The sequence below is a fragment of the Arachis ipaensis genome, chromosome B2, assembly GCF_059453495.1.
Source record: "Arachis ipaensis isolate K30076 ecotype BB chromosome B2, ASM5945349v1, whole genome shotgun sequence".
Taxonomy (NCBI): Eukaryota; Viridiplantae; Streptophyta; class Magnoliopsida; order Fabales; family Fabaceae; genus Arachis; species Arachis ipaensis.
This window is the reverse complement of record NC_142437.1, coordinates 86499298-86509488: the sequence shown is the minus strand read 5'-3', so window position 1 is coordinate 86509488 and position 10191 is coordinate 86499298. Positions and strand designations below refer to the sequence as shown.

Sequence of the window (10191 nt, the reverse complement as noted above, 5' to 3'; positions counted from 1 at the left end):
AGCGTTGACGGGATAGGGCTCGATGGCGACCGACGACGGCGGTTCGCGATGAGGACGACGGCAGGGCGTGGTTGGACGCGGTTGATCAGCACCTCTGTGCTTCTCTTCTCTTTCTCTCCGCTTCTCTTTCTCTCTTTTTCTACTCGCAATGACGCGAATCCAAGCCAGCGGTAATGCCAGCGAACTGCAGTTGTACTGGTGCAATGACGGAGAGGAGCTGTAGCGGTGGTGGACAGTGGTTTCGGTGGTTTCGCTGGCATTACCTCCCCCTTCCCCTTCCCCTTTGTTTTCTTTTTTTTTAATTTGTTTAGTTAGGGGTAATTTGGTAATAAAAATTAATTTTTTGATAAAAAAAAACGATTTTAAAACTAAGTTAAACCTTTGGGATCATTTTGTAGCATAAAAAAGGCCAGAGACGAAAAACATTTTCAGCCCCTACCTTAGGGACCAAAATCGTACTTAACCCTTATTATTATGAGAAACTCTTTTAGTATTTTTAGCTATTATTTGACCAACACAAACACTAAATTGTTATTTTACTAATTCATGTGTACAAATTCTAAAAACGTGCATACAAATTATATTGATTTATGGATACAAACTGTATTGATTTATCTATACAAAACTCTAGTAAATATAGGTACAAATTACATACTTGTGTACAAAATTATAAATATACGTATAAATTATTGCTGACTAAATACTGACAAAAAATGATAATATTTACTAACCATATAGCATTGCTCTATTATTATTTTTTGAAAAACAAAAACCTTATTTGACCAAACTCACCAAAGAAAAAAAAAAACACCTTACTCCCATAGAACATTATATTAGTATGATTTTGAAACGAAAATGGAGTTTTCTTCTTGGCCATTTTACAATAAAGTTACAAGTTCACACTTCATTTCATGTCACTCCACTCCAAGCAATCAGAACCAGTCCATACATTTTCAATAGAAAAATAAAAGAAATGAAATAAAAATTTTACACGCATTAAAGTCATTCAAATGGCCACCCAGAATACTCCGTGTGATGACTACTATCGGGGAATGATGGTGTTGGTGAGCTGCTTCGGGTTGCTCTATCATTGCTGCTAGAATTAGAACTGCGGAAACGCCACAAAAATGAAAACGGATTTCGCCTTCCCTGGTTCTCCCTACCACTCCTACCACTACTGCTGCCACTAAAGTTACCTCTACTTCGGCCATTCAAGCCTTGGTTACCACTCAATCCTTGTGGTGGCAATTCTTGACGGCAAACAGGGCAGGAGTTATGCTGGACCAACCATGGAACAATACAATCTGAGTGGTACATATGGTTACATGGCATTTGTCTTGCTTCAGTCCCTACCTCAAATTTATCTTTGCACACCGGACAATGTGAATCCGAACGAAGATGCCTCTGTGTAACTTTGATAGTAGGCATTGCATCTATAGAGGATCTGGATGCAGGCGGAGGCCCTTGGCGAGTATTAGCTGAGAGCTGTTCAAACAGTTCTTCAAGTCCAGGACCAATAAAATAATCACCTGTGTTGCCTCGTGTAAGACCAATACCTGGAGTCCCATTAAAGAGAGCCTCAAAACCACCATGTCCAGATAATCTAAAAGGAATTTGACCACCAAATATCAACAAAGGAGCAAAACCTGCCCCTTGTTCCGAAATAGATTCCGATTGTGCCCTGATATCATGGCTATGACTTCTGTCTGCCATTTGCTGCCGCATAAAGGAAGAGAAAGTTTCCATAAGTCCAAATCTTTGGTCATGCTCTTCATTGTTATCTAGTCCAAAGAATTCCAGAGGGTTAACATGCACCATATCATTAAGTTCCTGAATAAATCCCTCATTACAGCTAGGGCAAACCGCATCTCGCCATCCCAGTCGAATTGGCCTCCTGCAACTGTAACACCAATGAGTGTTCCTGCTGCTTGACATCCTCTAGTTTATTCTCAATAGCTGCAATTCCGCAATAGACCAACTCCAATGCTCCTTTGCAGTAAAGGGCAATCTTTAACTGTTATGACAGCATGATGCTAATATAAAGCAGCCGAAAAAAAGAAAGAAAAAAAGAAAGAAAGGCAAAAAAGTTTGATATCAGTATATCAGTATAGGGCTCAGGCTCAGGCATTTAAATAGTATACAGTAACCACTAAACTATCTACATATCTTCTTTCCATACCAAATAAACAGGAATGAGCAGACGTCACTATGTTAATTGTCTCTATTAGTCTCTGTACTCACTATGTACACAGATAAAGCACCAATGATTTATATTATTTAAGATACATCTATTCAAGTTTATCAATGATCTATATAATTCTCAATCCTGATACCATTCGCTCAAAAGCACATGGGCAAGGGAACACAAGCTGAATAAATGAAGGCAGCCTCTACGATTTTATTCATTCAACCTCTATACTATGTAACCCAGCAGAAAAACCAACAGAATAAACTCCAACCTCCCTAGATAAATAATTTAAGTTGGAATTTGTTACAACTTTCAAGCCTATAATATTTTGTATTGTTTACTAGGAAACTGGTCCAGCACTTACAAAACAGAGGTCATTTATGTATCATTTATTCCAAGAACTTAATGATATAAATCTTCCACATAGGATTCTCCCACATTTAAGAAGCAAGAACAATGGTGAAAGGGTACTAAATGGACATCCTAACTGAAAAGTAGTAAGGGTCAAAGAAAAACGGGAGCAGAGGGTGTGTATGAATATATATTTTAGAAGCAAACTTAGAAGATATCCAGAGTATGATATGTTTCCCCTTTAAAAGTCAAAACAACTCCAGAGGAAACTAAAGGAGATTTACCAGTCACAATTTACATGAAACATCAGCCATAATCATCATAAAGTGTAATCATCTAAAAGAGAAAACACTAACAAATCAGTCCATAAAAGATATATCTTAGTCTGTGGTACTCAACTGATCAATTATGTTATTCCTATTGAGCTTTGTTAGTATTGACATGACACTTTAAGAACTATCTCCTGATCATATTGATCTTTCTATAGAAGCTAATTTGTAAGTATACTAATCATTTGGAGACTAATTTATAAGGGCGTTGACATCTATCTTAAACTAAATTGCCAAAGTCTTGATTTTGGGACTGAAATTGGTAGTTATCTCCATTTCGTATACTACACATACCCCGCAAGCTTATTGTACTATCACCAGATTCCAAGCAAATAGCTTCACAAGAATATTATATATGCAAGAAATGGCTCTTGGAATTCCCTCAGATTCAACATCTTTTCCCTCCTCATCCAGGTTTAAAATTATATTAATATGACTATATTTGGTTCCTAAGAAGCAAACAAACACCATCGATTGCAATCTTCAAATGTGTAGAAATCATGAAATTTTAAGTAACAAAATTAAAAACAAGAAAGAAAGGGCAAGATCTAACATCCTCAAAAACAAATGAGGAATGTAGCTATCTAAGCATTACAGACAAGAATCAAGGAGAAATGCAAGGTGAAAAAGATGCGATGAAATGAAATGAAAAACTGATACACCATTAACATTATCATGATCGTATAAATAAATAAAGGAAAAAAAAATCAACGTACCAGAGTCAAAGATGGTTGGAGAAGGACACGTTGATGTGTGAACGGAGAAGAAAGGAAAAGTCATTGAAGGTTGGAAAACCCTAAGACTAAGAGAGTGACGCAGTGATGATTGGGAGAGAGAAGAGTGCCTAGAGAAGGAGAACCGACATCTTGCTGAGCTGGCACCCACAATCCTCCAATCCATCGCTGTTAGTTATCGTAACTGAACTAGTAATTGATCCGGTCATACTGGTTCTTGGATTAACCGGTAAGTTATTGATTTATCTATTTGATTCGGTCATAATTAAATAAAAATATAAAATTATAAAAATAAAATTAAAAATTAAAAGTTAAATGAATATTTTTAAAAATATATTAATAACAATCAAATATCAATTTTTAGATATAATTTATAGTATAAAAAGAGATAATAAATTAGCCATTAGTATAAAATATTTTTTAATTTAAATGAACAAAAAAAATAACACGATAAATATCAATATATCAATATGTTTGTATATCATGTGTATTACTTGTTTGGTATCCAAGTCAATCCATGCTTAGAAGGATAAAAAAAATAAAAATTCATTCATGATTTATTATATATATCTTTTTTGTAACATACATTAATGAATAATGAGATACAAGATGGCGCAGTGGCAAGGGTGAGGTGTGTTATGCACTATGCGGGTCTAGTGTGGTCTCAAGCGCGAATCGGCCAGTTTTCAACGGATTTGACCACTGTTGATCGGTTCATTTATAAATACGGTCTAATTTAATAATGGAACTGGCTAGACTACCACTTTATCGGTTTTTCAATCGAACCGGTCGATCCGGTCTAGTTCTGATAACTATGCATTGTACCTCTACTTTTATTGCAGTCTCTTTGCATAGTTTTATAATATTTTTATATTTAAATTTTTTTATTTAAATTAAATAATTATATTATTTACTGAAATCCATAAAGCACATCGCATTTACGAAAATGCACAATATACCACATCTCACTGTGACTCAAACGTAGTTATGAGCATATCTCGACGACTAAACACCCGAGATATGACACACGATTACCGGATATACTCGGGATGCGACACAGATGGCTAAACAGGTACTGAGTACCCGAGATACAATCAAAAATGGGTCACAGTACTCGAGTTACGATCATAATGATAAATGAGATCACAATACCCTCATATGCCTATATATAATGGTTGACGCCGAGATCTTCATTTATTTTAAGTATTTTTTAAAATTTAGTTAATTTTTAACATCTTTAGTTTGAGTATTTGAAGTAAAAACCCCCTTCCCACAATATATGTGCGATGAAAACATTAACTGACTAAATGCGACGTAGCACATTGCCGAACCACTGGATTTCGAAGTTAGTTTTTGTTTTTGTTTTCTCTTTTGTTTTGAGTAATTAATTAGTTTATATATTTAGACTTTATTAAGTTAGCCAACGTGTTAGATATTTTGAGTTATAATTAGAAGTTTTGTTAAAATACTTAGAATAAAAAGATATAAGTAGTTAAAGTATGTGTTAATATATTTAGACATTTTTTTTATTTAATTTAAATAAAAATATTAGTTAAATTAAATAAATATACTTAGCTAAATAAATATATTTAGGGGTGTTCATGGATCGAATCATATCTGCAGATCCGCGGTGAATACTTGTATCCAATCTAAAATTTACGGATATAATCTGATCCGCAGACTGATCGGATTAGAGATATATTCGTTACTTTTAGCTTTTCAGGAATTCAATTCACCCTAACCTAACCTTAATCTTGCACTTCACGAGTTCACGGCGTTGCAACCAGCAACCATTCACTCCCAAGTCCCAATCTCTCATGCACCCTCAGAGACACCAAACTACCAATCGGCCACTCCATCTTCCTGACTACCTGATAAACCCATATTTCATGAGTTCTTTTGTGCCTAATTTGAGTGATTTATACAATCCTTCACCTGCTTATTCACATTAATTGCATGGTTTTACTTTCCCTTCCTTATTATGTCATATTGTGACAAACATGTTTCCTAAGCTTTAAAAATTAATTAATTTAATTACCTTTATTTCCATTCGATGCCGTGATTAGTGTGTTGAGTAGTTTCAGATTTTCTAAGGCAGAATGACTTAAAGGATGGAAAAGGAAACATACTAAATTGGAAGGAGAAAGCAAAACGGAGCTTTAAGGAAACTGGTATCCACGCGATCGCATAGATGACGCGATCGCGTGCCAAGCACAAATCAGCAGCGACGCGGCCGCATGACTGACGCGACCGCGCGCCTTAAGCAGAACGCACATGACGCGGTCGCATGACTGACGCGACCGCGTGGCAAGGAAAAGCTCCGAATGACGCGACCGCGTGACCCACTCGGACGCGTGACAGAGGCCACGTATCAGAATTTACAGAATGCGCCCCCAGCGATTTCTGAAGCCCTTTTTGGCCCATATCCAAGTACAGATAGCATAGACCAGAGGTTATAAAGTGTGGGAATGCACCCATTCAAAGAGAGCTAGCATATTTTTACTTTTCAATGATTTAGATTTAGTTGAGAGGGAGATCTTCTCTCTCTCTCTCTCTTAGGATTTAGGATTTCTTCTTATTTTAAGAGTGACTCTCAATCCAGGTTTTATATTTCTTTGTTTTAAATTTCCCTTTCACTTTATTTATTTATTTCAATATCTGAGTTGGCTATTTACCTTTATAATTGGATCTATGAATTCTTCCATGTTACAGACTGTTATTTGAATTAATGATAATTGAGGTATTTTCAGTTTATGATTGTTCTCTTTGATTTAAGTTACCATTGCTTCCCATCTAAGGATATTTTTATCATTCCAGCAATTTTACTTTTTTCCCTTTTGGTTCTGGTTAAGAATTCAGTAACTCAACAGTTATTAAACTCAACATAATTGATAATCGTTATCTTGCTAATTAAGCTAAACTTAAATAATCCCAACCTTTTCTTAGGAAATAAATAGGATTCAAAGGCCAGATTAATTAGTCCCTTGAATCTCCTTTGCTTTAGTAAAGGTTGACCAAGTGGAGTTTAGATTCAACTTTCATTATAGTTGGGAGAGATAACTACGTTGGACCTCCAACTTCCCTTACTTTGCCAAAAGTCTACTTTACAGTATTTATTTATTTTAATTGCCATTTACTTTACTTGTCATTTAAATTACTTGCTTCTCATCTTCTAAACCCCGATTACAACCTTTATAGCCAATAATAAGAACATACTTCCTCGCAGTTCCTTGAGAAGACGACCCGAGGTTTGAATACTCGGTTAACAATTTCTAAAGGGGTTTGTTACTTGTGACACCCAAAAACACGTTTGTATGAAAGGACTTTTGTTGGTTTAGAAGCTATACTTGCAACAAGGATCTATCTGCAAATTTCTAGACTACGCAAAAGTTCCTCTCATTAAAATGGCGCCGTTGCCGGGGAACTGCTAACGTGTGCCTTATTATTGGTTATTGTAAATATTTTTCTTTTGCTTGTTTATTTATTTTTGTTTTTCCTTTTTATCTTTATTTGCTACTATGAACTCTCACTCCTCTCGCTTTGAGTTTGGTTCTAATATTGTTAAAGGATATAGAAGTTACAGCAGGAATGTGCATCAAGGTCAGACCAATCAAGGATGGATGGAACCAAAAGGATCTAATCAACCCTTTTGGCAGCAACACCCTCCGAGATATCCTGGACAAAGACCATTCTACAATGCATACCCAGCTGAAAGACATGGTGGACAACCTTGTAACTACCAACAAGCCCCACCCCGTGCATATAAACCATCCTTTCAACATAACCTCGAACCACCACACTCACAAGCTTCTCTTCACCATTCGCCACCATATGATCCTTCCTTACCCCAATACCAATCCAATCACTCCCAATCACCACCACTTTCCTTTGTATCATGTCCAAGTCCAGCAACCCGAGAAGCAGAGGATCGCCTAAAGGAAACAGTAAGAAAATTTCAAACAACCATTCAACAACTGGAGCAAGTGTTAATTCAATGGGCTTCTAGGCGCTTAAATACACAAGGATCAGCCACAGCTCTATGTGGACAGCCCAATAAAGAGCGTAGCATGAAGGAGATACCAGAAACTCCAGTGGACAAGACAGAGAATGAATTTGTACTAGAACAATTAGAAGAAGCTGTCTTTGTTCAAGAAGAAGAGTTGGTTGAAGATCTAGGAGATGCTGAACCTCCATGGGAATCCAGAATTGAGGAAAACTCCGTCCAGGATGCTACAGTTGATGCTAAGGAGGATATTTCTCCAAGGCAAGTCGTTTACGAAGAATCAGACGGAATAATCCAAGAAACAAATTCCCTCGATAATGATAGTCACAAGTCTAACTCTCTTAGTGATGAACTTGCATCCGCAAGTGAATTCTCTGAGATCAGAAAATCTTCCCCAAGTGAATATGAAGATGATGCGAAGGTCGATTTCTCTCAACCTCCAATCTATGAGTCAAGTGATGAGGAAGACACAGAAGACTTTGACTAGGACACAGATACAATTGAAGATCTTTGCAAGGAAGTGGAGGAATTCACAGAAGAGCACAAGGAAATAGAACTTGCAGAACCGCCAAAAATACCTATCCCAAGGCCATTACCACCTAATACAAGTGATGAGCGGATAATTTATACGCTTTTTGGCATTGTTTTTAGTATGTTTTTAGTAGGATCTAGTTACTTTTAGGGATGTTTTCATTAGTTTTTATGTTAAATTCACATTTCTAGACTTTACTATGAGTTTGTGTGTTTTTCTGTGATTTCAGGTATTTTCTGGCTGAAATTGAGGGACTTGAGCAGAAATCAGATTCAGAGGTTGAAGAAGGACTGCTGATGCTGTTGGATTCTGACCTCCCTGCACTCAAAGTGGATTTTCTGGAGCTACAGAACTAGAAATGGCGCGCTTCCAATTGCGTTGGAAAGTAGACATCCCGGGCTTTCCAGCAATATATAATAGTCCATACTTTGGCCAAGAATTGACGACATAAACTGGCGTTCAACGCCAGCCTTCTGCCCAAATCTGGCGTCCAGTGCCAGAAAAGGATCCAAAACCAGAGTTGAACGCCCAAACTGGCACAGAAACTGGCGTTCAACTCCACAAATGGCCTCTGCACGTGCAACACTCAGGCTCAGCCCAAACACACACCAAGTGGGCCCCGGAAGTGGATTTATGCATCAATTACTTACTCATGTAAACCCTAGTAGCTAGTTTATTATAAATAGGACCTTTTACTATTGTATTAGGCATCTTTTGATCATCTTAGGATCTTAGGATCATCTTTGAACGCATTGTTCTTAGACCATGGGGGCTGGCCACACGGCCATGCCTGGACCTTTCACTTATGTATTTTCAACGGTAGAGTTTCTACACTCCATAGATTAAGGTGTGGAGCTCTGCTGTTCCTCAAAGATTAATGCAAAGTACTACTGTTTTCTATTCAATTCTGCTTATTTCTCTTCTAAGATATCCATTCGCACCCAAGAACGTGATGAAGGTGATGATTATGTGTGACGCTCATCATCCTTCTCCCTTATGAACGCGTGCCTGACAAACACTTCTGTTCTACATGAATTAAGCTAGAATGAGTATCTCTTAGATCTCCTAACCAGAATCTTCGTGGCGTAAGCTAGAATGATGGCGGCATTCAAGAGAATCCGGAAGGTCTAAACCTTGTCTGTGGTATTCTGAGTAGGATTCTATGATTGAATGACTGTGACGAGCTTCAAACTCGCGATTGTTGGGCGTTAGTGACAGACGCAAAAGGAGGGTGAATCCTATTCCAGCATGATCGAGAACCGACAGATGAATAGCCGTGCCGTGACAGGGTGCGTGAGCATATTATTCACTGAGAGGAGGGGATGTAGCCACTGACAACGGTGATGCCCTTGCATACAGCCAGCCATGGAAAGGAGTGAGACTGATTGGATGAAGATAGCAGGAAAGCAGGGGTTCAGAGGAACAAAAAGCATCTCCATTCGCTTATCTGAAATTCCTACCAATGATTTACATAAGTATCTCTATCCCTATTTTATTATATAATATTCGAAAACACTATTATCACTTTATATCTGCCTGACTGAGATTTACAAGGTGACCATAGCTTGCTTCATACCAATAATCTCCGTGGGATTCGACCCTTACTCACGTAAGGTATTACTTGGACGACCCAGTAGTGCACTTGCTGGTTAGTTGTATCGAAGTTGTGACAATTATGAATTAAGATCAAAGCACCAAACTTTGGAGCCATTACCAGGGATTGTTCGAGCCTGGACATCACAATTTCGTGCACCAAGTTTTTGGCGTCGTTGCCGGGGATTGTTCGAGTTTGGACAACTGACGGCTCATCTTGTTGCTCAGATTAGGTAATTTTCTTTTCGTTTTGTTTTCAAAAAAATCTTTCAAAAATATTTTCAAAAATCTCTCATATGTTTTCGAAAAAAAAAAAAATATAAAAATGTTTTCAAAAATTTATTCAAAATTTTTAAGAATGAATTCTAGTGTTTCATGAAGCATGTGAAGCCTGGCTGGCTGTAAAGTCATGTCTAAATTCATTTGGACTGAGGCTTGCAATTTGTTATCAAGAGCAACTT

At 37.3% G+C, this 10191-nt stretch overlaps 2 protein-coding genes across 2 annotated transcripts in view; one reads left to right on the top strand and one right to left on the bottom strand.

Annotated features, from left to right (window-relative positions):
- Positions 1-842: 842 nt before the first annotated feature.
- On the bottom strand, positions 843-3755 carry LOC107625399 (putative E3 ubiquitin-protein ligase RHC1A). The gene is made up of 2 exons (XM_016328028.3): positions 3585-3755; positions 843-2033 (listed from the first exon to the last, which is right to left on the bottom strand). The coding sequence occupies exon 2, from the start codon at positions 1933-1935 to the stop codon at positions 1003-1005; it is 933 nt and encodes a 310-aa protein (XP_016183514.1). The 5' UTR covers positions 1936-2033; positions 3585-3755; the 3' UTR covers positions 843-1002.
- Positions 3756-4192: 437 nt separating this feature from the next.
- Positions 4193-10191, top strand: part of LOC148574708 (uncharacterized) — a 34713-nt gene continuing 28714 nt past the window's right edge. The window contains exon 1 of the mRNA XM_088505938.1: positions 4193-4314. Within this exon, the coding sequence (XP_088362064.1) occupies positions 4193-4314 (122 nt within the window). The remainder of the gene's footprint in view (positions 4315-10191) is intronic.

Bases quoted from the DNA above. Each gene is read 5' to 3' on its own strand.
- LOC107625399 (XM_016328028.3), bottom strand. From the start codon at position 1,935: ATGTCAAGCAGCAGGAACACTCATTGGTGTTACAGTTGCAGGAGGCCA.